This window comes from Pipistrellus kuhlii, unplaced genomic scaffold (assembly GCF_014108245.1).
Source record: "Pipistrellus kuhlii isolate mPipKuh1 unplaced genomic scaffold, mPipKuh1.p scaffold_m20_p_4, whole genome shotgun sequence".
Classification (NCBI taxonomy): Eukaryota; Metazoa; Chordata; class Mammalia; order Chiroptera; family Vespertilionidae; genus Pipistrellus; species Pipistrellus kuhlii.
This window is the reverse complement of record NW_023425540.1, coordinates 59360161-59387518: the sequence shown is the minus strand read 5'-3', so window position 1 is coordinate 59387518 and position 27358 is coordinate 59360161. Positions and strand designations below refer to the sequence as shown.

The 27358-nt window shown below is 35.8% G+C and overlaps 1 protein-coding gene across 6 annotated transcripts in view; it reads right to left on the bottom strand.

Moving 5' to 3' along the window:
• YTHDC2 (YTH domain containing 2) overlaps positions 1–27358 on the bottom strand; it is a 66444-nt gene that overhangs the window by 32773 nt on the left and 6313 nt on the right. For all 6 annotated transcript variants that reach the window (XR_006739803.1, XM_036409646.2, XM_036409643.2 and 3 more), the window contains 13 exons: positions 26972–27171; positions 21793–21959; positions 19666–19768; positions 18663–18819; positions 15226–15333; positions 12073–12221; positions 8423–8558; positions 4673–4799; positions 4149–4214; positions 2471–2649; positions 2131–2227; positions 1963–2050; positions 1796–1876 (listed from right to left, as the gene is read on the bottom strand). Coding sequence is in view for 5 of the 6 variants with exons in the window: in XM_036409646.2 (XP_036265539.1) it covers positions 1796–1876; positions 1963–2050; positions 2131–2227; positions 2471–2649; positions 4149–4214; positions 4673–4799; positions 8423–8558; positions 12073–12221; positions 15226–15333; positions 18663–18819; positions 19666–19768; positions 21793–21959; positions 26972–27171 (1658 nt within the window). In the remaining variant the exon portion in view is untranslated. The remainder of the gene's footprint in view (positions 1–1795; positions 1877–1962; positions 2051–2130; positions 2228–2470; positions 2650–4148; positions 4215–4672; positions 4800–8422; positions 8559–12072; positions 12222–15225; positions 15334–18662; positions 18820–19665; positions 19769–21792; positions 21960–26971; positions 27172–27358) is intronic.

Here is a 27358-nt window from a genome sequence, read left to right as displayed (position 1 = left end):
TGGGAAAGAACTAATCTATTCTCTTCATATCATTGTCCATCAGGTTTACATCATTGTGAAGAATAGATATGATCAGGAAAAAAAACATTTTTAAAAATACTTTCTAGAAAGCTTGATCCAGAGAAATAAGAATAACAATAGCTGAAACAATCCTATCCCAAAGTGAAAAAAATTTAATCCCTTCCACTTTACTTCCTGCTGAACTACTATGGTAGTTAGCCTATCCAGAATGTTACAGCATACTTCCTCAAAGAAAATTTACTGTAAAGAAATATTTTTAAAGACTGCATTCCTGACTAAAATATACTTCAAACATTCACTGACAATAATCCCTTTCAAAAATACAATTATATAAAACAAATACAAATGTGTTTCTCATAATAGTTTGTGGGATTTTTAGAAAAGATGCTACTTATTTAGTTTTTAATAAAGTGTTGCATTTGGCATGTTTATTTGATAAATAACATCTAGAGAAATTAATTTCTAAGATATTCAAAATCTACTTGAGCTCTAGATAATTTTAGGGCAATAAAATCTGAATTTTCATTAACTCACAATTCAGATTTTTAATGATAATATTCTATATAATAAAAAGCTAATATGCAAATTGACTGAACAGCAGAAAGACCAGTCGCTATGATGCACATTGACCACCAGGGGTCAGATGCTCAATGTAGAAGCTGCCCCCTGGTGATCAGTGGGTTCCCACAGAGGGAGCACTGCTCAGCCAGAAGGCTGCTCACAGCTGGCGAGTACAGCATTGGTGTCAGGAACCTCTCCTGCCTCTGTGGCAGCACTAAGTCAGACATCACCCGAGGGCTCCTGGACTGCAAGAGGGTGCAGGCCGGGCTGAGGGACCCCCATGAGTGCACAAATGTCACACACTGGGCCTTTAGTTCATAATTATTCTCCCATAAAAAATAAAATGTATCCCTTCTTTACAGTACCCAACTACAATGAAATGTCCAAATTTTATAAAATTTTTTCTACAAGATTATTCCTAGAAACATCTTGAATATGAACATCGAAAATATTATAAAGTAATTAACAAAATTTTCACATTAAAAACCATCATTTATATCCACTAGAACAGATATATTTGCCTTCTACAACATGGATAGTATTTACTTTCTTGACAAATCAATTCCTTTTATCATTTCCAATTCTTTTAGTGAAATGAGAGTTGATAGGCATTCCATTACTAAAAGGAAATAAATACTGACTTTTATTTATAGCAGAGGCTGGTACTAAATAATTTAGCCTTTGCAGAGGGTCTTTATTGCAACTATTCTGCTATTACAGTGTAAAAGCAGCCATAGACAATAGGTCAAAGATTAAACATGGCAGTGTTTCAATGAAATTTTTTTGTTTGCTTTCTCTTAGCATGGTTCCCTTGTATTAAGTATCTCCTGACTGCCTACTATACTTGAAGCACTGAAGATATAATAATAAATAAGAAGGATATGGGCCATTCCTACATGTAGAATGAAAATATGTAATCAAATGCCCAGTTTGACAAAATTTTCACTGTAACTAGCCAAACCCTTTACTTTCTTCCTAGTATTTAGTGAGCAAATACTACTTTTTTGTATAATTTGTTAAAATAAAAAGATAGATCCTATACCCTGAATTGTGTAAGGTAAAATATTCACGTTAGTGAAATTAACATTTGTTGTTAAATTTATCTAGAACCAGAAATGTTCCCATTAAAGTGAATTCTGCTTATGAAAGTATGCACTTAAATGCATCTTAACCTTTCTCATTTGAGTTGAAAATACAACTTAAGCATACATACCTCTTTCACCTTACCAGAATCAATAACAAAGACAACATCATTGACTGTGATACTGGTTTCAGCAATATTGGTGGAAAGGATCTGCAATGGGATGTTGTGTTATAGTTAATATGAAAACAGAACCAATGACTACTAAAATAGAAAAAAGAAAATTTTATGAAGCTTACTATTTTTCGAACACCTGCAGGTGGGTTTTTTAATACTTTCTTTTGATCAGATGTTTGCATGTTTGAATGAAGCATAAAAACTTGATATCTGTTGACAATTGAAAGAGAAAATATTCTATGGTACCTATCTATTATTTAAATAAAAAAATGTAAAGCTTTAGCTTTTACCTATGTGTATTGTCAGCAAACCGCTTATCATCATATAGGATGCGATCCCTCAGTCCAACAATTTCATCATATCCAGGCAGAAAAATTAATATTGCACCTCGGAGAGAAATGATTTTGTTAATTTTAAATTTCACTGTAAAACCAGAACCAAACAATAGAATTAGCTAAAATGAACTATATCAAATGTTTTCAAGTACTGATAAACTGTAATACTTAAGATACTTAAGAGGTTATGCATTATTGTCAAGGAAATTACACAAAAATTTGTACAAACAAGTTATTAATTTTTAAATCAAAGTATAGATTTTTGTTCCAAATTTTTTAGACAACACTTACTTACCAGCATCACAACTATGGCAGATATTGTACAGAAGATGCATGATCAAATCCAAGTCTACTTTTTCATCATCAAAACTATGATGATAAGCTTTCAGGAGCTCTCTATCTTCTGCGTTGAGGTCACTTCCATTTGTTTGAACCAGGGAACTTTCATCTAGATTTCCAAATTCCAATGAAGCACTAAAAAAAAAAAAAGAGGCCAAATCAATTTTAATTAAAAAGAGTAACCCTTTAAGGCCAATGAGTCCCACTATGTCCTTCTTCAAATTTTCAATACACATCAAGAAAGATAAGTGATACTTAATGTCCTAGCTACAATTCATGTTTTGATTTAAAGTATAATACATTATTCCCAGTAAATCTGGAAAATGCCACAGGACGCGGGACAAATTGTTAAAATCGGGACTGTCTCGCCAAAAGCGGGACGTCTAGTCACCTTACTGAATAAGTGCTTTTTAAAAAAATACAACCTGAAGAAATTTCTCCACAGAAAATAGGCAAGTGGCCAAAAAGCACATGAAAAAATGTAATATAGTCATTAGAGAAACAAATATCAAAACCACAATGAGATAACACTTCATTAAAAAACATAATGTTACAGATGTGGAGAAATTGGAACTTTCCCCTCACACATTGCTAATTAGGAATATAAAACATCTCAACCACTTAGGAAACAATGTGTCAGTTCCTCAAATGTTAAACACAGTGTTACCACCGAAACCGGTTTGGCTCAGTGGTAGAGCGTTGGTCTACGGACTGAGAGGTCCCAGGTTTGATTCCGATCAAGGGCAAGTACATTGGTTGCGGTACATAACACGTATTAAAAAGAAAGCCCAATTAACCAGGATAATTAAAATATTACCCAGATAATAACTTTACTTGGCAATTTGTAGTGTCTAGTGTGCTATACCTGACACCATAAAAATATTTGAACAATCTAACCAGCTTGGTTCAGTGGTTGAGCGTCAACCTATGATCCAGGAGGTCATGGATCAATTCCTGGTCAGGGCATATGCAGGCTCAATCTCCAGTGTGGGTTGTGCAGGAGATAGCCGATCAAGGATTCTCTCTCATCATTGATGTTTCTATCTTTCTCTCCCTCTTCCTCTCTGAAATCAATAAAAATATATTTTATAAAAATAAAAAAAGAATGTCTGAAACATTCAAAATGTTAGTACTATTTGAAAAACTAACACACATAAACTGGAAGGAAAAAAAAATGTTAGCACTAAAAGGATTGCAAGTTATGAGTGCTATTATTAAAATAACAACAAAACCCACCATACTAGAATTTAACACTTGGATCTGCCAAATAACTTTGCCAGTTTACACATTTTATATTCCTTTCCTTACCATTTTAGTGAAGTTTTGGTAAAATGCAGCAATAAATACATATTTGTAGCTACTATGTTAAACTTGAAATTCCCCTTCTGCTTTTTCAAAATAAAATAAAAAATAAGATAAATATCATACCACAGTGGATCTTATTAGCAACCTACACAAAAAAAAATCAGAGAAATTCCTTAGAATCACACACAAACACACACACACACACACACACACACACACACACACACAATCTCAGTAAGAGACTGTAAATTTGTCAATTTCTATCATTTACATGGCTAAGGTTTTTCAAAAAGCAGTTAGGATTAATTAAACATAGTATAAAGTTTTACCTGTAAGATTCTAGAAGATCCACAACTTCCGTCTGCCCAAAGTGTTTAGCCCAATCTAAAGCCATCCTGCCAAAATTCAAAGATATCAAATTAAGACAAAGAAATAATGTTCTCACAATTACAAAACCAGTAGTTGCTCAAAATTTTTCATTCACCCATTAAAGATGTACCAGCAATTATCACACAATAGCTTTTAATATAAAGATAAATATGAAAAATCAAAAAGATATGTGTACATACACAAAAATACAAAAGAATAGATGCAGTTAAAAATTACCCGCCGCGCCGAAACCGGTTTGGCTCAGTGGACAGAGCGTCGGCCTGCGGACTGACAGGTCCCAGGTTCGATTACGGTCAAGGGCATGTACCTTGGTTGTGGGCACATCCCCAGTAGGAGGTGTGCAAGAGGCAGCTAATTGATGATTCTCTCTCATCGATGTTTCTAACTCTCTAACCCTCTCTCTTCCTCTCTGCAAAAAATCAATAAAATATATTTTAAAATAAATAAATAAAATAAAAATTACCAGCCATTTGATGCTTTGCTATGGACATTGGCTCCCATACTAATCAACTGCTCCACTTGACTTGAAAAACCTCGTCCTGCAGCAACCATCAGAACTGTTGCACTGGTGTCACTATGTCTGTAATCGACTAAAATAAGAAAAAGATAAATATGTGTTAAATTTCCAAATTATTTAGAATCATTTTAACTTTTATTTAAATGAAAGAATTAAGAATTAAGCATCAGAAGAATTAGGCTACTTCACCTAACTATATGATTAACATCATTACATAACCCTTAACTCATATCATCCCAAAGGATCCATTATTAATATGCCCTTAGTATAAACAGGATGGAATTTCTTTGGAATTTCAGAGAAGAAAAGATAGTTATTAAACTATCTTAAGCTCACCAAGATACACTAATGGGCTTCCTCCCATACATGTCCCAACCAGGGATTGAATACGTGACCCTTTGGTACTTGAGACAACATTCCAACCAACCAGGGTGGAAATGTAGTTAAGTTTTTGGGGAGTCAAAGTATATGTGGAATTTTCAACTGCATGGGGAACTGCACGCCTAACCCCACATTGTTCAAGGGTCAACTGTACAATAAAGAAGAATAAAGCAGGGTAAGGAAATGATAAGAAAAGACCTCTCTGAAAAGTCACTATTAAATAGAGAGCTAAATGGAATAGATATGGGGCCTTATGAGTATCTGTGGGAACAGAGTTCCAGATACAGGAAACAACAAAACAAAGGCCCAAATATGGGAATGACGGTAAGGGTAACTAAAGCAGAGTGAACAAGGGGAAAAGTAGTAGAAAATTAAATAAAAAAAAGGCAACCAAAGATCAAATCAGGGAAGGGTCTTTGATTTTTATTCAAAGTGTAATTGACAGCCATGGAAAAGTAAGAGAACAGGGAAGCAGCATGATCTAATTTCCTTTTTGAAAGGTTCAATCTGATTGTTCTCTGAAGAAGAGTCTACAATAACAATAGAAGCAGTTAATATGCTACTGCTATAGTCCAGGAGAGAAATGTTGGCTTATACTAGGATGGCAGCAAAGGGAAAGTACAATGTAGTCAGATTTGGATTTATTTAGAAAGTAAAACTAACAGGATTTTTTAATGGATTGTATGTGGGGTATGAGAATAAAGTCAAGGATGATTTTATGTTTTGGTGACTTAGCAACTACTAGTAAATGAATGATAGTACTCTATGTTCAAATTCAGATGGTCTCAGATGGCCAGGCACTTGGATTTTCAAAAAGATTTACAATTGGTTATGTATACTTAGGAAACACTAAGGAAAGAGCAAATTGAGAAGAAATCAAAAGTTGTGTGGGGCAAATTCAGTTTTATCAGATAGACATCCAACTAGAGATGTCAAGTGATCAGATATATTGGAGAGAGAGGGAGGTCAAGACTGGAGACATAAAACTACAAGTAATTTTAAATAAATACATAAAGCTATGATTAAATGAGATCGATGGTAAGTATAAGGAAGGTCAAAGGACAGAGGCCTGGGACATTTCTTATTTATAGGTCCAAAAAAAGAATAAAACTACCAAGAAAACCAAGTAATTCCATCCAGGGAGATAAGAAGAAGGAAAATCAAGTATGGAATAACAGAAGTTAATGTAAAAAAAAAATGTTTCAGGAAGTGATCAATAATTCTATATAATAAAAGGCTAATATGCAAATGGTTGTGATGCCCTCATGCTGTAACAACAGATCAGCAGGAGGCTGCAAGCGAGGCAGGGCAGAGCTGCCACCTTGCTCCAGAGATGAGGCAAAAGCAGGGAGGCGCCAGGAGAAGGCAGGACCATCCCATGGCAGGGAGGGCAAGGGTGAGAGCCCATAGGGCCCCCTCACCAGTCCTTTACCATCCACTGCTCACACTCAGCACCCCACCACCCACCTTCCAGGGGAAGGAGTGCAGCTCATGTGCCGCCAAGAAGTAGCGCTCGAAACTCTGCAGCAGGCACAAGGCTTCCACGTTCTCCTCCTGTGCAATGATGGGGCAAAGCCACCACGTTGCTCCAGAGATGGGGAGGAAGCAGGGAGGCACCAGGAAGAGGCAAGACCAGCCCATGGCAACACATGGGACCAAGGGCGGGGCTTGAAGCAGCCAGAGAAGGCCAGAGGGGTCAGGGGCGGGACCAGGCGCACTCGAGCTCTGGGTATAGAGGTTAGGGTGTTAAGGCAGGGAGGCAGGCAGGTAGGCAGGGCTGTGCAATTTCACATGCAAATTGACCAAATGGTGGAATGACCAGTTGGGGGGGGGAGGGGCCGGCGAGCAGGTGGCACCAAGCCAGGCAAGGCGCATGCCAGCGGGCAGAGGGAGGGAATGGCGATGGGGGGAGGCAGTGACCAGCGGCATCGGAGGAGCAGTGGGGTGGAGCTGGCTCTATCCCCTGGTGGGCCTATCTGGTTGCCTCCCACAGAGGGAGGCCAGACTGTGGCTTAGGCCCGCTCCCCCTAAGCTATCAGTAGAACATATCCTGAGGACTCCCGGACTGTAAGAGGGCACAGGCGGGCTGAGGGACTTCCCCCCAGTGCATGAATTTTCATGCACCAAGCCTTCCAGTCCTATATAATAAAAGGCTAATATGCAAACTGACCAAACAGAGAAATGGCCAGTTGCTATGAGGCAGATGCTCAATGCAGGAGCTGCCCCCTAGTGGTCAGTGTGCTCAAGACTGGCAAGAAGCAGCGGTGGTGGTGGGAGTCTCTCCCACCTCCGCAGCAGCACTAAGGATGTCCGACTGACAGCTGGGTGGGCCTAAACTGTCAGCCAGACATCCCCCAAGGACTCCCAAACTGCAAGAGAGCATAAGCCAGGGTGAGGGACACCCCCCCCCCAAGTGCACAAATTTCATGCACTAGGCCTCTGGTAATTATTATAATAACCAGAGGCCCAATTCACCAAATACGTGCATAAATAGGGTCCCTCAGCCTGGCTGGTGACTAGGGCCATCCGGGGCCTTTCTTCCCCCGGCTGCCCACTGCTGGCTGGGGCTCCTTCGGTCCGCACCACTCCTTGGTGGACAGGCACATCACAGTGAACAGTCAAACTCCCAGTCAATAGAACTCTGGAGGGGACAATTTGCATATTACCTTTTATTATATAGGATAATGCTGAGAAGTTTAGGTGAAAGAACATCTAAATCCTTTCCAGTACTGACTTTTTATGATATTTTATTCTACCTTTTGCTAGGAAGCCTTCAAGGTTCTAAAGCTCATCTCTGATTGCCAATATCCACTATCATCAACTAACAACATCACAATAACTCACTAGTGAAAACATGTCACATGACTTACAACATATACATGTGAATTAGAATTTGAGCTCATATAACTAAAGATATGTTAAAATTCTCCATTCATTTACTTAAAAATTTAGAGCAAAGTTAACTTTTTTTTCTTCTCCTTTTAAAATCACAAATGTTTTAAAAATCCAAGCCATTCCCCTGGGAGTGGGAAGGTATGTGTACAATACATAAACATAAAAATACTTTTGCATGTACATAATTGGCATACACTCACAGATCCCATTAAACTATTCTAGTATAATTAGGTTAAGAATCCTGATTTAACACAACATTTATTTAGTGTACGATGCTAATAAGAAGATCCTGATAGGGCATTTCAAATAAGTATTACAAAAGAATAAATTATTGGTTGTGAATAAAAATTATAGTACATACATTTTGGATTAAATTTTCAGCATAATTCTGAGTAATAAATTAAAATAAATTACACTTACCACTAACATTTTCCGTTAAAATAAGGTGAAAAATCTGAGCAAAGGCCTCAACATCTTTATTCAGCCATATATCAGAAAGACAAGCATCCATTTCCTTTATTAACCATGGTTCAAGGCAATTCACATCTTTTTCTGTCTTTACAAAAAAAAACAACAACAACAAAAAAAAAACAAAGGTTATAAATTACCTAACAGCTTAATCTTTGCTTGCAAAGAACATGAGATGACCATAATGATCACATAAACTACTAGTATTTTCCGGCGTATAAGACGACCCCCTAATTTTACAGTTAAAACATAGGTTTAGGCCTATATTCGCTATATAAGACTACCCCCCACTTCCGAGGCAACACCAGTTCTTTTTTAATAGACCGCCTCTCGGTAGTCTTATACAGCGAATATAGGCCTAAACCTATGTTTTAACTGTAAAATTAGGGGGTCGTCTTATATGCCCGGTCGTCTTATACGCCGGAAAATACGGTAACCACATACCGTATTTTTCGGACCATAAGACGCACTTTTTTCCCCCCAGAAGTGGGGGGAAAAAGTCCCTGCGTCTTATGGTCCAAATATAGCCTACACATATACTTTAAAAAAAAAGTTTTTTTACTTGCCCAGCTCTGTGTGGTCTCTGTGTGCTTGCCTGGCTCTAAAATGGTTCTAAATGCTGCTGTTTACTTTACAGGGTTGATTACATGTGTTTATGACTGTGATGTTGGGTTTTAATGCACATAAAATATTTTAGGACACTATTTGTTTCAGAATCTTTTTTTCTTCATTTCCCTTCTCTAAAAACTGGTGCGTCTTATGGTCCGGTGCGTCTTATGGTCCGAAAAATACGGTAATACTATAGCATAGAATTTTACTTAAGTTTCTCATCTCATCATAAACATATCACTTACATTACTATATGTTCTTACATTCATTTTTCATCTGAGAATAAGAATGTTTGTCAACAAAGTAGTATGACCTGAACAAAATATTAACTAAATATGCTTCTGAGAGGATGTTGCAAAATGTATACCAGTGGTTCTCTCTCCCACCTGTACACCAGAGGGACCATCACCTGGAGCTTTTCAATACTGATCCAGGTTCCACCCCAGAGCAAGTACACTAGAATCTGTGATGATAGGGCTTTAAAAGTTCCTTAGGTGATGCTAATGTGTAACCCAGTCTTAAGAATAATCAAAATGCTGTTCATTGAACCAAATGAATGTTTCCTATATTAAAAAACAATTTTAAACATTCTTTAAAAGCATTTCAAAACTCATGTGTAGTTCATTTAGATACATTATAACTCTGCTGAAACCGGTTTGGCTCAATGGATAGAGCGTCGGCTTGGGGACTGAAGGGTCCCGGGTTCGATTTCGGTCAAGGGCATGTACCTTAGTTGCGGGCATATCCCCAGTGGGGGGGTGTGCAAAAGGCAGCTGATCAATGACTCTCTCTCATAGATGTTTCAAACTCTCTGTTTCCCTTCCTCTCTGTACAAAATCAATAAATAGATAGATAGATAGATAAATATACATTATAACTCTAAATAATGGCAAAAAACTGTCATATATGCATTATATACCTTCTCAAAACAGTAAATTAAATTCCTTTTATAGAAAGTGCATACTCCCAGCTATATTCTGCATTATCATCAATGTCTTTTAAAGAATTCCAAACCAGAGTCAAAGACCAGAAGGGTCCTTGGAAATCAGCTAGCTCAGGTTTTCAGACTTCATGGAACCCAGTGAAGGAGAAGCACCACTTGGGAATGGGATGAAGAGTTATGGATGACCAGGCAGGGCTTCTACAAAATATTCACTTGTAAAAATAAGAGAACTTGGTTTTATCTATATTAGGCAATTGACTTTATACAGTCTCAAAGCTGACTGGTGACAGAAACAATAACAGTATTGATTATTTGCTCTATGACCAATTATCTGTCCTCAATTTTCTCCTAAGTTAGCATGTATGATATTATTTAGCTCATAGGCGCTTAAACGTTTGAGATGACAAAATAGCAAGTAATAATAATGCATATGCATAATATCTACAAAAGTATATACTTCAAAATATTTAGAGAAAATATTGAAATAATTTAAAGTTAAAATGAAACAGTAAAAGATTTTGCATTATTTACAAAAAGAAAGTGTTAGAAAGTCATTCTGAAAAATGTGTTGTAGCCTAAAATAAACTAAAAAATCACACTTTAACAATACATAAATTGTGCTGCTATGAACATAGGGGTGCATATGTCCTTTCTGATTGTTGTTTCTGGTTTCTTGGGATATATTCCCTGAAGTGGGTCAAATGGGAGTTCCATTTTTTAATTTTTTGAGGAAACTCCATACTGTCTTCCACAGTGGCTGCACCAGTCTGCATTCCCACCAACAGTGCATAAGAGTTCCTTTTACTCCACATCCTCTCCAGCACTTGTTGTTTGTTGATTTGTTGATGATAGCCAATCTGACAAGTGTGATGGTGCCTCATTGGTGTTTTGATTTGCATCTCTCAGATGATTAGTAACTTTGAGCATGTTTTTCATATGTCTCTCAGCCTTCTGTATGTCTTCTTTCAAAAAGTGTTTATTTAGATTCTTTGCCCATTTTTTTGATTGGATTATCTTCCTTTTGTTAAGCTGTATGAATTCCCTGTAAATTTTGGAGATTAAACCCTTATCTGAGATAGCACTGGCAAATATGTTCTCCCATGCAGAGGGCTTTCTTATTGTTTTGTTAATGGTTTCTTCTGCTATGCAGCTTTTTATACATTTTACATAATGTAGTCCCATTTGTTTATTTTCTCCTTAGTTTCCATTGTCCTAGGAGCTTGTATTAGTAAAGAAATTGCTACAACATAAGTCTGATATTTTGAAGTGCCCATCAGCAAATGAGTGGATTAAAAAACTGTGGTACATCTATACAATGAAATACTACACTGCTATAAAAAAGGAACTTTTACCATTTGCAACAGCATGGATGGACCTGAAGAGAATTATACTAAGCGAAATAAGCCAGTTAGAGGCCGGGACCGGTTTGGCTCAATGGATAGAGCGTCGGCCTGCAGATTGAAAGGTCCCGGGTTTGATTCCGGGCAAGGGCATGTACCTTGGTTGCGGGCACATGCCCAGTAGGGGGTGTGCAAGATGCAGCTGATCGATGATTCTCTCTCAAAGATGTTTCTAACTCTCTATCCCTCTCTCTCTTCCTCTCTGCAAAAAATCAATAAAATATATTTTTTTTAAAAAAAAGAAAAAATAAGCCAGTTGGAGAAAGATAAATATCACATGATCTCACTCATATGTGAGTTATAATGAACAACAAAAACTGATGAACAAAAATAGATCCAGAAACAAAGAAACACTGAACAGACTGTGCAGCCTCAGGAAGAAGGCAGGGGAGGGAATGGGGAGGGAGATCAACCAAAGGACTTATAAGCATGCATACTGGCATGACCAATGGACATGGACACTGGGGCAGTTGGGGCTGTGGGCATGGGAGTGGCTGGGGGTGGGTGGGGGGGTTAATTGAGGGGAAAGGAGGCATACATAATACTTTAAACAATTTAAAAATGCATAAAAATATTATGAACTCCTACGACGTTCTTTAAACTATAAAATTTTTACTTAAAGTCTCAGTATGAAACCAATTAGGTCTTACCAACTGACTGAAAACAGCATCACCACCATCATCCAATAAATCATACTCTTCAGTCACATTTGGAATTGTTCTTTGCCTCTGAGATTCAGGTTTGACAGTATTCTCTTGAGCTGAATACCATTCTGTAAGTGTGGTTTGTTGTTTTTCTTCTAAATTAATTATAAAAAAAAGATTTTATGAATAAATTATTTGCTTTGTGAAATATTTTCCTTTGTTTTAGAACTATAATGAATCTGAAAATACTTTAAAGTTGGCCTTATTTAAAATAAATTACACTCATATTTTCAGTTAAAGTAACATGAAAAACCTGAGCAAAAACATTAACATCTTTACACAGCCAGATGTCAGGAAGACAAGAGCATACTTCCTTTATTAAATACTAGTGGCCTAGTACACAAATTTGTGCACATTTAAGAGAAATTCATTAGAATATTTTAATATCACTCTTCACCCTTTATAATAGAAGTGTCAACCAAATTCACGATCAACAATGACAGATTGAAACACGTGTACGATTGGCGCCAGCAAGAGCTTTGTATCGCACATGCGAGTCAACGTAGCCTTTTATATAATAAACTTGCTTAATTAGACCTGCTTTCTGATGTAGCTAAACTTTTCCCAGCCCAATGAAGCACCCTTCTTCTCTTTCAGGTAATGGTTAGCAACACAGCAGTAAATACCAATACAATGCAGATAATTATTGTAGATCATGCAGGGAGAACAAAGGATAAAATATTTAACTGCAGCAGAGTTTGACTATATTCTGTGCAGTAAGAAAACCTGAAATCATTCCCAAGGTCCACCATTTCTTACTTCTCTTCAGTTGGGTCAAGCTTCTAACCTTTCTAAATCTTCGTTTTCCAGCTAGTGAAGAGAAAATAGGATTCCACCAAGTCTCCTATCTACCTACTCCAGGACTTCTGTGATGATCAAATGAGATGAGGCATGGGAAAATGCTTCTTAGACATTTGGTTACAGTGTAAAATATTTGCCCTTGGCTATAAAGCAAGTCGTGTTCCTGGACTGAAGAAGCTGCAAGGAGGCCAGTCATCTCTAGGGAGAGGAAGCCAGGCTTTGCTATGTGACTTCATTACCCCGTGCCCACAGCAACTGCTTCCGGGCTGGGCGGGGCTGTGGGCCACATTTTGCGCCATGGAGTCGTGGCAGTGACAGCTGCAATTTGGTGGTGGCAGGGCCTATGTCTCACTTGAGGGAAGCCAAGTGTTGCTTTGTGTGCGCCAGAGCCGCAGTGCCATTTCTCACAGCAGCTCCTGCATTGAGCATCTGCCCCCTGGTGATCAGTGTGCGTCACAGTAACTGGTCAGTCGAACACTTAGTATATTAGCCTTTTACATAAATAATTTTTAAATATTAATTAACAACATTTAATGAAATGTATTATGCTGAATCATAAAAACACATGAAATTGCTTAAAACCTTATCAATTAGTAAAATGTTTACTTCTATAACCATAATTCAAAGAACAGTATTTTAGCCATACAATAAATACTGTTTAAATCAATGACTGGTATTCATATAGTGCTTTGTAGAAAACAATTTACTGAACTTCTGCCACCATGCTAGTTGTTTGAGATATAAGTTCTATACAACTTTCATGTTCAAAAGTTTCAAGATCTAGATTTTATAATTTACACATTAGTGATTTAGCCCTATGCTGTGAAATAAGTATTACTAACAGCTTTATTAAGTGAAAAATCCAAACTTATTTATCCAAGATCATACAGACAAAACAACAGAATCAAAGCTTTAAGCCAAATCTTCCATCATAAATAATGTAGTTGAAGGTAAATAAGAAGAGGCTAATCCTAATTCAAAATCTGAGATATGTCATAAGAAATGTATTAATAGGCAAATAATGCTAAAATCCAGGAATAGAAGCAATTCATAACAATATCAAGATTTGAAAAACTTGACATGTGTATCAAAGATGAGTTCCCTCCCACCCACTCCCTATTCTTGTCCTGAGATATGCCGTGGCATATCATACTTTTCTTCCCCTTCAAATAGTGGTTAAATCTTTTCCTTAAAATATCTTTATTGATTTATTTTTAGAAAGAGAGAAATGGAGGGACAGACAGGGAAACATTAATGTGAGAGTAAAACATCAACTGGCTGCCTCCAGCATGTCCCTACAGGGGATCTAGCCAGCAACCCTGGCACGCATTCTGGCTGGATATCAATCTGACAACCTGCAACCTTTCAGTGCACGGAATGCCAAGCCAACCAAGCCACACCAGCCAGGGCAGTAGTTGAACATTTCTTTATTCAAATCTTTGATAAAGATGCACACAACCTTCTCAATTCTGGTATTCCCTTTCTTTTCTTTTCTTTCTTTCTTCCTTCCTTCCTTTCTTTCTTCCTTTGTTTAAATCTCTTTCTTTTTAATTAAGTTTTTAAAAATTGAATTTATTGGGCTGGCATTGGTTAATAAAATTATATAGGTTTCAGGTGTACAATTCTATAATACATTATCTGTATACTGTATTGTGTATTCACCATCCCAAATAAAGTCTTTTCCCATCACCATTTATCCCCCTTTTACACTCTCCTACCTCTCCCCACCCCCCACCCCTTTTCTGTTGTATTCACCATATGGCATCCACTTTCAATTCCTCACTATATATTATAACTTCTGGACATGAACCATATTTTAAAAGGTATATTTGGGACAGTATTCTAATATAATATTATACAATTATATACAAGACACTTCCAATTGTCCTTGTACTTCCTTAGTATAATACTGGAGTATTCTAAAAGGTCAATAGGAATAGTAATTTCCTATTTGTATGTGTTTGATAAAAAAAAAAAAAGCTTACCTCCCACCCTGGCCAGTGTTTGCTCAGTAGTTAGAGCACTGGCCTGAGCACCAAAGATTCTCAGATTCGATTCCTGGTCAAGGGCATGTACAAGGGTTGCAGGTTTGATCCTCGTCCCAGTCGGGGCACATGCTGGAGGTAACCAATCATATGTCTCTCATGTTGATATCTCTCTCTCCCTCCCTCTCTCTTTCTCTCCCTCTCCCTCTCCCTCTCCCTCCCTCCTTCTCTCATCTTGCCTTCCCCCCTCCCTCCTTTCCACTCTAAAAATCAATGGGGGGGAGGAGAGGGATAAAAAAATAAAAAAGCTTACCTCGCTGTTTTTCCTTTTTGTATTTTAACATTTCTTTATTTGTATATCCAGTAGTTCTTAAAATATCTTCTAGAAACATTTCCTTTACTTCAAATGGTCTTCCCTGTACTAAACAACATACATTTTTAAAAGTAGTTATTGCATCTCAGAGATAATTCACACAAAACCATGAGGTTCTCAAGTTAACAAACATTGAGTGTAAAATCCAAATGCAATTCCATAGGTCAAGTGAGTCTCATGATATTGCCCTTTAAATATAACGGTGATCTTTATTTTAGAAAACTGTTCATATGCTTGTTTTTTGCAATGTTTACCCTCTATTTATCATGTGTTTGGCATCATGCTAGGCACCAGGAATACAAATGGTAAGCAGAAACAGAGCTACCTCCTGATCTCTTGAAGCTTGCAAGCTAGCAGAGGAGACAGACATTAATCCAATAATCCAGAATATAAATTTTAAAACAGAGCTGTGATAAGTGTTATCAAAGAGAAATACAAGATGTCATGACAATATCTACCAGTAATATGGGGGTGGGGGTCTAACTGTGTTAAGAAAATATTCCTCACTGAGAAAATGAAGACCAAGAGAAGGGGTAAACAAAATAACTAAGCTATGTGGGGAAATATAGCATATATAATACAAAGAGCCCACTGTGGGAAATGATATGAAAAGACCCAACTAATTTCAAGATAACTGGAATCTAGTAGGAGAGGGAGTGTTGAGAGGATTGTAGTTCAAGATGAGGCAGGAGAAACAGATAAGTCTTATTAAGGGTATTTATCTTAAAGTAATGGTCATTCAAAGTTTTAAGCTCAGGGGAGTGTTCAACATCATCGAATTCCAATTCAGAAAAGATCGTTCTGACTGCACCATGGAGAATGGATTTAAAGGAGAGCAGAGTGGAAAGAACAGGGCAGGTAAAAGTTATTCCAGCCGAAACCGGTTTGGCTCAATGGATAGATCGTCGGCTTGGGGACTGGAAGGTCCTGGGTTCGATTCCGGTCAAGGGCATGTACCTTGGTTGCAGGCATATCCCCAGTAGGGGGTGTGCAAGTGGCAGCTGATCGATGACTCTCTCTCATCGATGTTTCTAACTCTCTCTCCCTTCTTCTCTGTACAAAATTAATAAAAATATTTTTTTTAAAAAAGTATAAAAGTTATTTCAATAGTTCAGATAAAAAAAGAAAACAACTTGAATGAGGTTGGTGATAGTAAAAATGAAAAAAAGAAACTTTAGAGACAGAAAGTAAAACATACAGAACTCATCATTCGATTGGATATGGAGAAACGATAGGGAAAAGTCAATCATAGGTCTTAGATTTCTGGCTTACAAAACTGGATAGATGATGAGATTATTCTTTGATGGAACAAAAAAAACTAAAAAAGGCACAGGTTAATTAGCTGGTACAAGTTAGAATTTAGTTTTAGAAATGTCAATTGTGAGATGCCAAAATTAGATTTTAATTAGCAGATGCTAGTGTATTTCATGTGCTTTATCATCCAAGAGTATTGAGAAGGAAAATATACAGGTTTGTGACTTAGTTGACAAGGTCAATGGTAGGATTAATCAAAACAAGCAACATAAGAAAAGATTTTTGTAGAACTATTAAGTATTCAGTTTGGGTCATATTCGAAGTAAACTGTTTATAATATATCTAAGACCAAAGCTCTAGGGAACAGTCTGAATTGGGGAAAAGAGTCTGTTGGAAATAAAGATTCAGGAGTCATCGGTCTAAAAAACTAAGTAGCCCTAGCCAGTTTGGCTTGGTGGACAGAGCATCAGCCCGCACATTGAAGAGTCCCAAGTTCGATTCCGGCTAAAGGCACAGGAGCCCCAGATTGCAGGATCAATCCCCAGTGGGGGGCTTGCAAGAGGCAGCCGATCAATGATTCCCTCTCATCATTGATGTTTCTTTCTCTCTCTCCCTCTCCCTTCTTCTCTGAAGTCAATAAAAAATTTTTTAACTAATTTAAATAAGTAAATAAAAATAAAAAAGCAGAAGGGCACTGAGAACTTCTAGGGACACTAACTGTGCTTCCCCAGTACCTCACAGAGTGTAGCAGAGAGCAGAAAAGAAGAGGAAAAACAAAGGGAAGAAAGAAAGTGAAGGTGTAGAAGGAAAAGAAAATAAATCAAGAGGATAATCATAATACCAACATTTAAGCACCATGCAAAATAAACCTACAAAGGAGACCACAAAAGAAAGTGCAAACTGTGATGTAATTAAGTCTCAGAAGGCAGCTTTGTCAAATAAATTATGGGATCTGAGCATTTCACACACACACACACACACACACACACACACACACACACACAAAGGGGGGGGGGGGCAACCATGAAAAATACTAAAGAAAATTTAAGATTTTGTATAAAATATGAACCATAGGCTTGGCAATTAAATTAGTGTCAAAAACAATACTGCATAGAATATATAAATAAACAGCCCTATACACTACAGAAATGTAAATAATTTCAGACTTCTAAGAAATTAAAATTGAAAAATCTGCTAAAATTAAAAATAAATTTTTTTACTCAACAAGTACATTTTCAGGAACCTATTCTTAGAAATAAGGATACCAGTATATAAGGACATACATATAAGTATGTTTATTACAATATTGTTTATGAAAGGGAGAATCTAAAACTAATCTGACTATCAAAAAATAAATAGTTAAATAAATCATTGTACATTCATATTATAAAATATTAAAACAGCTGCTTAAAATAATGAACTACATCCAAGACCGCTGATCTGAAGAACTATTCACGATGTACTGTCATATGAATAAAGCAAATTGCAAAATAATGTATGTGCTCAGTTCTGTAAAACCAATTTCTGTAAACTCGATATATATGTGTATTTGCATATGTCATATGAGTCTGGACAAGGGGAAAAAAGGATATACACTAAGCTTTAACATCAATTAATCTCAGGAAAGGAGAACATAGAATAACAAGAGGACAGGAGCAATTGTGAAGTTTTTCCTATATATGTTTGCACCATATCATTGAAGTAAACAAATACAACTTTTTCTATTTTTGAGGATAAATTTAATAATTTTTATCCTTGTCCTTGAGTAAAGGACAAGAATAAAAGTTAAGTGACAGCATGTTCAGAAGTACATGAGAAGTAAACAAGGGAATGTAGTCTACTCTTTCAAGGAGTCTAGCAATAAAGGGGAAGCTATAGGACAGATTTTAAAGAGGAATACAGGGCCAAAATAAAGACTATTTCCTTTTAATATTAAAGAATTGGCCTCACAACACAATATGGAAAAGGATAAATAATTGAGCAACAATTAAGCATATCTCAAAGAAACAGAAATGGATATTTTTACTTCAGAACATTTCCCAATTCTGATTACAATAAATATAATCATGCCAAAAAGCATTCTTTTGTAAAAATGCTAAAAGAAATCTTATAATTTAACTTACTATATATCACTGGACAACTTCCAAAATATCTTATAAAGAGATTTACATCCAAAGCAGCACTAGAAAGAATTAGTTTCAAAGTTGGATGCTTTTGCAACAAATCTCTTAACTTTGTAAGTAAAAAATCACTAAATCGATCTCTTTCATGTACTTCATCCTGCAGTAAACAAAAATAAAATCATGGAATAGTTAAAAATTATAGATGACTAAGTCTTTACAATTATGGAACTGCTAGGTCTTACACTAATTCAAATTGATTTAGACAAAGCCAATCGGTATTAGTGAAAATTTTGTATTATGGACAATTCAGAAATAGATATTAACAACCTGATATAGGTTGTTGTTTTTCACAGAATATAAAACCACACAATCTAAAATAAACTCTGAATTAGTACAGTCTGATTTAATGTTCTTTTAATATAATATACAAAATCTGTTAGCATCAGGGATCAGGTGCATCCATTGGTTTGAATACACAGAACTAATAAGTTTACAAAAGCTACTTATTACAAGTTTATAAAATTCAATCTACTTGTTTTTATACAAACAGGATAAAAGCTTATAACTCTTTAGAAGGGTGATAATTCATCTACTATCTTCATTAGTAGCTAGTTAATTTAGCAGCTTCACCATGAAGTTAAATGACTGTAAAGTATGCCCTAAGGCTGATAAATACATATTAAAGGGGAACCAGATGATTAAGCATACGTACAGAGAAAAGAAAAAGTTCACTATTCTAGAAAGCTCTAAGTAAATGCATGCATGTATTGTTTTCAGACATAAAAAAGCACTTTTAAAAAAACTACTTATTTTCTCATAAAATCTGATAATAGCTTAAATATAAAATATATACTTCTAATAATAATATAAAATAAAAAGTAATTTGATTATAATAGCCTGTTCAAACAAAAACAAATCGGTTCTCACTTATAGCCTATTCTAAAAATGTAATTATGTATTTAAATTTTATGAAAATTTATGGTAAATTCAGCAATATTCTTACCACAATAACATGTGTCACAGCTGACAATGTACTATCTCCTGCCATCAATGTTCGAAGCAATACCCCATTAGTGCAAAATGTCAGAAGTGTCTTTGGAGAAACCCTTTTTAAAAAATCAAAATAACATGCACAATTACAAGCATTATATGTAATTAAAACATGATCACATTAAATGCTAGTCTCATATGTACTTTAACAAATGTTACTTTAAGTAACTAATATAGTCCGACTGGTGTGGCTCAGTGGTTGAGTGTCGACCTATGAACCAAGAGGTCACAGTTTGATTCCCAGTCAGGCACATGCCCAGGATGCAGGCTTGATCACCAGGAGGGGGGCATGGAGGCAGCTGATCAATGATTCTCTCTCATCAGTGATATTTCTATCCCTCTTTCCCTCTCACTTCTCTGAAATGAATAAAAATATTTTAAAGTAAAAAATATAATCCTGTGATTTATCAGCAAACTTATGTGAAATATTTATTTTATGCCTGACAACCTCACAAAATTTTTATTACTAACAGCCTTTAATTAATTAAACAAGAGTCCTGGTGCATGAAAATTCATGCACTAGAGTGGGGGTGGGGGGTCCCTCAGCCTGGCCTGCCACCTCTCACAATCCGGGAGTCCTCAGGGGCTGGAGGCAATGCGGTAATCAGGGGAAGGCAACACCCCCATTACAACTCTGCTGCTACCACTGCCGGCAGTGCAAGCCTCAGCAGGCCCTGGTTACCTAAGTCTTGGGAAGCCCTGGGTAGCTGAGCAGCTGCCATCTGAGGCTTGCCTGTGCCTTGGGCTATTCCTGGGTGGCTAGGAAGCCACCATCCGAGGCTTGCCTGTGCCTTGGGCGTCAGCTGGGCAGCGGCCATCGGAGGCTTGCCTGCACCTCGGGCCGGCCCTGGGCAGCTAGGGGGTTGGGGGAATGGGGGACTCTAGAGGCAGGCTCACAGAGCAGCCAGATTCGCCTGGGAGTGGGCCTGGCCTTGCCACATGCCTGCTGCCCCAGTGGGGCTGAGGAGACTGGGCGCTGCAACTTTGTGGCTGTGGGCACTGCCATCTTTGAGGGTGTGATGGTAAATTAGTATATTTCCTCCTCATTGGCTGTGGATGCCACCATCTTTTTGAGGGTATGATGGTCAATTAGCATATTCCCTCTTTATTAGACAGTATGGTTATTTTGTTAAAAAGCCATAAACAGATTTTTTAAAAGACCTTAAATATAGAATGTCCCCAAAAAATGTATAAACACTTGACAGCTGATAACTACTTAATTTTCACTCTTTTCCAGGTTTAACTAGTTTGTGATGAGTAAAGCCAGACTAAGTTTTGAGCAAAGAAAATTTACCCTAAAGTGGCCTAGACTTTTTTACTGGAGATTCATAAAGATAAAGTTTATGGTACAAAACTAGCAACAATCTACGAAATGAGGGCATACAAATACCAAACAAAATGATTATTGATGCTTGTGATTCCACTGCTTCACGTTATCAGTAATGCCTGGACCAGAACGGTCATCAGTTGAAAAAAGGCATTGACAAAAAAATTGATTCCTTCCTGTAAATTCTTTTAAATTTTGAAAATAAACTGTATAAACATTGACTTTATAATCATTCAAAGTGTGTGCATAAGTTTTTTTGGAGCCACTCTATACTTTTTGCTTGAGGACAAAAGCATATCATAAAAGGGATCAGCTTTTTAAACCACCAAATCCAAATTATGAAAGCACAGAAATAGTGCTATTGATAAAGAAAGTACTCCTAATACTAACGATATTCAATTCAGTCACTAACATTTATTGAGTACTTACTATAAATTTCACATAAAAGTACTCTAAATGCCTTTATTAGTCCCATTTTACAGACGAGAAAACTGAGATTCAAAGAGGTGAAATAACTTGTACTTGATCATAAAACTATGAAATTTGGAAATGTATCTATGGCCCAAATCCTTTCTCAACTATTTATTAAAAATCTTACTAAGTTTAGACCTAACCTTAATGATCTATCATAGAAGTATTACTACTTGAATAATCATCTAACTTTTCAACTAACACATTCTCCATATTCAGTGAAGCATAGAAATTTATCTCTTCTAAGAATGATAAGAAATAAGCTAGTGAAGAATTCTTTACCTGCTTTCTAATCGTATCTGATACCCAATTGTTTGGCCAATCCTTTCTCTTCTCTCTGCAGCAACTCTTTCAGCCACAGCAATAGCTGCTAATCGTCTTGGTTGAGTACAAAATATTCGGCAAGGAATACCATTTTTAAAGCAATCATCTAATAGGAACTGAGGAATCTGAAATACAAGTTTTAAAGTGCTATAAAATGACATAATTTTATACCCAGAAAATCCACTAAAACACTATTAAAACTAAAAAAATTCCAAATATAAAATAATCATAAAATCAACAACTTTCATGTAATTGCTAATAATCAACTAAAAATGTGATTTAAAAAGATCTTATTCAAGATCAACTTGAAACATCTTGCAATGCCAGGAAGTAAGGAAGTGATAAAAAGTGATGTGGAGTCATGCCAAAAGGACACAGGAACCAAGTGGAAAGAGTACTTAATGGCCAAATCTAGAAGAGTTGAGTAAAAAAATATAAGCTAATTAATTATAAACCGTATATAAAATAAATATTCATGAATCTACATGATAAAATAATCAACTATATAAAAAAAGAAATAGCTAATGTTTATACAAAGACTACTAAAACACTAATGAAAAGCATAAAAGATCTGAATATATAAATAAATGATATATTCCTATAGGTGAATAATCAATATTACAAAAATGTCAATTCTCTTAAATTATTCTATAAAGTCAATGAAACAACAATCAAAATTCCACTGGGGTATTTAATAGTGAAAAGCTTAATTCTAGGATTGCAGACACTTTTCTATAATTAAATTCAAACAGGCCAGAAATAATCAAAAGTAAAAGTAAGTCTTCCTATCCCTTCCACTACCAATAGTCCTCTGCAAAAATAAATAAATAAATAAATAATTACCATTAAGTTTCTTATGAACTCTTTCAGGGAAAAAAATGTTTACACAATTTAGAATATTTGTGTATCTACGTTGGTTTTTATTCATACAAATTGATTACTTACACAATTTTGTAATTTGTAGATTTCACTTAACATATATTACCTAATCCACTTTAATAATTGTATATCCTATCCTATGGATGTGCTAAAATTTAACTACACATAAGTAATTTCCAGGTTTTTGGATTTGTTATTATTGATGTTGTTACTTATTACCACCAATGCTGCACTGAATGTCTATCTTCATATACTTTTATAGTCTGAGAATATAAATTAAATTTGAACAGAAAAACTATAAATTTCCCTCCAAAACAATGTATACTCCTATCAATAAAGCAGAAGATGCTGTTTTCCCAACACCTATGCAAATATTGTATATCGATCATTTTTAAATTTATGCCAAACTGATAGTTGAAAAATAAAATTGTTCAGATTTCATTTCTTTTAACTCTGAGTGAGAGCATCTTTTCATACACATCTTAGCCTCTGGGATTTTCTTAAACTCGACTACTTTACCCAGAAGCATGCATGTACACAAGCTAAGAAACATTTTAAAAGAAAATATAATGAAGAGGAATATTGTTCTACATACTATAAAGCTACAAAAAGCAAAAGGTGAGATCCTAGTGCAAAAATACAAATATACATAACAAAAATTCTAGAAATTAGCCAAAACCGGTTTGGCTCAGTGGTAGAGCGTCGGTCTGCGGACTGAAAGGTCCCAGGTTAGATTCCTGTCAAGGGCATGTACATTGGTTGCGGGCACATCCCCGGTAGGGGGTGTGCAAGAGGCAGCTGTAGATGTTTCTCTCTCATCGACGTTTCTAGCTCTCTATCGCTCTCTCCTCCTCTCTGTAAAAAATTAATAAAATATATATTTTTTTAAAAATTTCTAGAAATTATCCCACAGGCTATAGAAACTTAGTATTTGATCAAAAGTGGTATCTTAAATAAGGGAAAAAATATATAATTAAAAATTATATTGGAACTAGATATTAACATGAGGGAAAAAGTAAGATTTCTCCTTGATATGAGAAAATAAATTCCAGGTGGATTTTGAAACTATAAATAAAAAGATATTAAGATAAAATAATTATTTTTTTTAAAAATGGGGAGGGGGCAGGGGCCCGGATGGGGGACGGACCCCTACAACCCAGCCTGCACCCTCTCCCTGGGTCTCCTTCAGGGATGTCCGACAAACTGGCATTTGGACATCCCTCTAACAACCCAGGACTGCTGGCTCCTAACTGCTTACCTGCCTGCCTGCCTGATCACCCCTAAGTGCCCCCCTGCCAGTTTGATCACCCCTAACCGCCTTTGCCTGCCAGCCTGATCACCCCTTACTGCCTCCCTTGCTGGCCTGGTTTCCCCTAACTGCCTCCGCCCCTGCTGGTCTGGTCTCTCCTTACTGCCCTCTTACAGGCCTGGTCGCCCCAAACTGCTCCTCCTGCTGGCTTGGTCACCCTCACGCATCCTGCTGTTCAGTAGTTTGGTTGCCCCTCACGAGTCCCCCTGCTGACCTAGTCGCCCCATGCAGCCGGCTGTTCATCGTTTGGTCACCCCTCGCTAACTCTCCTGCCAGCCTGGTCACCCTACACAGCCTGCTGTTCAGTCGTTACTGTTATTATGACAGCATCCGGGACAATTTGCTTATTCCTCTATTATTAGTATAGATAGAACAAAACACACATACACATACACATACACACAAAAAAACACAACAGAGAAATATACACTCCAAATTTCTGACAAAAACACAAGGACAGAGTATGGCAAGAAAATTAGGAATCTTTCACTTTCTATGTAATATTTTTCAGAGTGTTTGAATTTTACATAATAATCATGAATAATTAACATGAAAATTCAAAAGATACTTAACTTCCTAATGCTACTAAAGCAAGATGAAACTAGCTAATGATATTAACTTTAAATTCAGTTATATTTATATTTCATAGACCAGAAATATTAATAATTTTATTTTAATTCCCCAAACAAGATACAACTATGTCTCAGGTTTAAATCTATCAGATTAACAAAGGGCATATTTAATTCCTAATTAATTTCTCAAGTATCCTTTCATAGCTAGTAAAATGATATACCAAGTTGTGAAAATAGGCATATATAATTCCAATGTACAAATATTATTAGCAAGGACATTCAAAGAATTTTAATAAAAATATATTCATTATATTTACCAGTCTTCACAATCTCTATTCATAAAATTAAAAACACTACAAATAACACTCACTGGCAAAACTTATAGTAATACTAAAACAATCATAACAATCTAAGACATCTGGACAGATTAGACTCCATGGAATTTCACTTAATCATAAAAAAATTCATGCTGAAGAAAAATCTTATATTTATCTTCAGATAAGAATTTCATTATGTTTTCAATTATTTGGTTTTACAGTGTCAAGTTTTAAGGATAAAGAGTTACACTTCTGTGAAAACAGTTAAATCTTACCAATAAATAGTTTGTAAAGTTTATAGTCAGCCTCTCCTACTACCTTGCATTCCCGGACTGTTTTTTAAACCAATCAACATAACCATAAGAAATCTTAAGCAATTGTCAAAATAAATATATTTGTCCATAAAAGAAAAGAATATAAAATTATATTAGCTATCCTATCTGAATCTCTATCATAAACAAAATAATTTTACTATTTTAACATACTAACATGTTAGAGAACATAACCAAGAAAAGGTCCTATCATTTTACCACTCTTACTTCCAAACTCTCACCATGATTGAAACTTCATGATAATAAAGTATTTTGATTCTGAACATCCAAGTTAAACTTGTCATATTAATTCTATTCTACAGTCAATTTTATATTAGCATGTTATTAACATTGCTTTTAATTTAGCTGCTACTTATAAAATCACTGTATTAGGCACTTTATATACCTCTCTAAATTTTACTTTGAATAGTACCTATTATTAATTCCATTTTACAAATGAAAATTCTTGCTTACAGTCTAAAGTTTACTCCTAATAAATGAGGAAGATAGAATTTGAACTTAAAGTCAAAATCCACAATCTTTCTATTGATGCCAAATCATATCCTCACTTTCATTTAAATAAAGGTGCAATGTACTAAGTTTAAAAATAAATACTTGAAAATATTTCCTTTCTACAAAGTTTTAAATGTACTCCCAATAATAACTTATTTCTAAAATAACCATTAAAGTAACCAGAAGTTTCTTTCCCTGTTTAAATACACGTAGTATAAATTTAATACAGTAAAACCTTGATATAATGGACCAATTCAGGCAAGCGAATGTCCATTAAAGTGGAAAGTCTCTTATGTAATAAAGTAGGCTTTCTGAATGTGTATGTTAAAAAATCGACAAATTAGCCCTAACCGGTTTGGCACAGTGGATAGAGCATCAGCCTGCGGACCGAAAGGTCCCAGGTTTGATTCCAGTCAAGGGCATGTACCCTGGTTGCAGGCACATCCCCAGTGGGAGGTGTGCAGGAGGCAGTTGATCAGTGTTTCTCTCTCATCGATGTTTCTGACTCTCTCCCTCTCCCTTCCTCTCTGTAAAAAAATCAGTAAAATGTAATTTTAAATAGACAAATTATTTGCCTGTTTTTATTTATGTAGACATGTTTGTGTAATTAAAATTAAACATGTATGAAAAGTTTAACTTCATAGAAAAGTTTTCTATATGTATTACAGTAATTTTAAATTTATACTGAGTAGGTCTAGTAAATGCACGCATTCACCAGTCACTGAGAGTAAATAAATGCACACGGATGGGGGATTGTTTAGCGCACATCCAAACATAGGCCGGCACACATTAAAACTATTGCAGAAAGTTACACTACACAACAACAGAACCAGTTACTACCTGCGATGCAGTGTGATCCCAAGCTAATCATTTGCCAAACACTGTTTACCAGCAGAGATTCTTGGACTGAAATATGTACACTATGGTTGTAGACATGTAATATTTATTTATGTCAGTGAAATTACTACAGTTTTTCCAACAACGGCCTGTTAAAATTTGTTAAAAATAACAGTAATTAATAACAAAAAAATAACCTGTTAATTTAATTATAAGCAAATCTTATTTAAAAGCATTTTTAAATTAAAAGGTTGTTAATTTTCATATATAACATGGACTGGAAATTTTGTCTGTTAAATCCAAGGACTGTTAAATAAAGGTCTGAAAAATCAAGGGTTTACTGTATAAAACTGTCACATTAAATAAAATATTTTTTCTGCTAAAAACAAGGAAACAAACCTGTGTAGTCTTTCCAGACCCAGTTTCTCCTACAATCAAAACTACTTTATTTTCTTTAATTATTTTAACAATTTCTTCTTGTTTCTCAAACACTGGCAAAGACTGCCTGAAAGAATCAAATTCGGATTCTCCTCTTTTCACTGGAATCTGAGGTATGCCATTGTTGAGTCGTCCACTTGTCTTGCTCATTTCCCGGTTTTCTTTGAAAATAAATTATAAAAATAAATTTATAATCAACATTAAAAAATGTGTTAAAAACAAAATAAGTAATTTCTAATATAATTTCATTCAAGTGTTTCTTCTCTACTCAGCCTACATAAAGTTTGCAAGCAAGGCCTCAACTGTGTACTCCTATACTTATTATTCTTAAGAGAGTATGTTACAAAT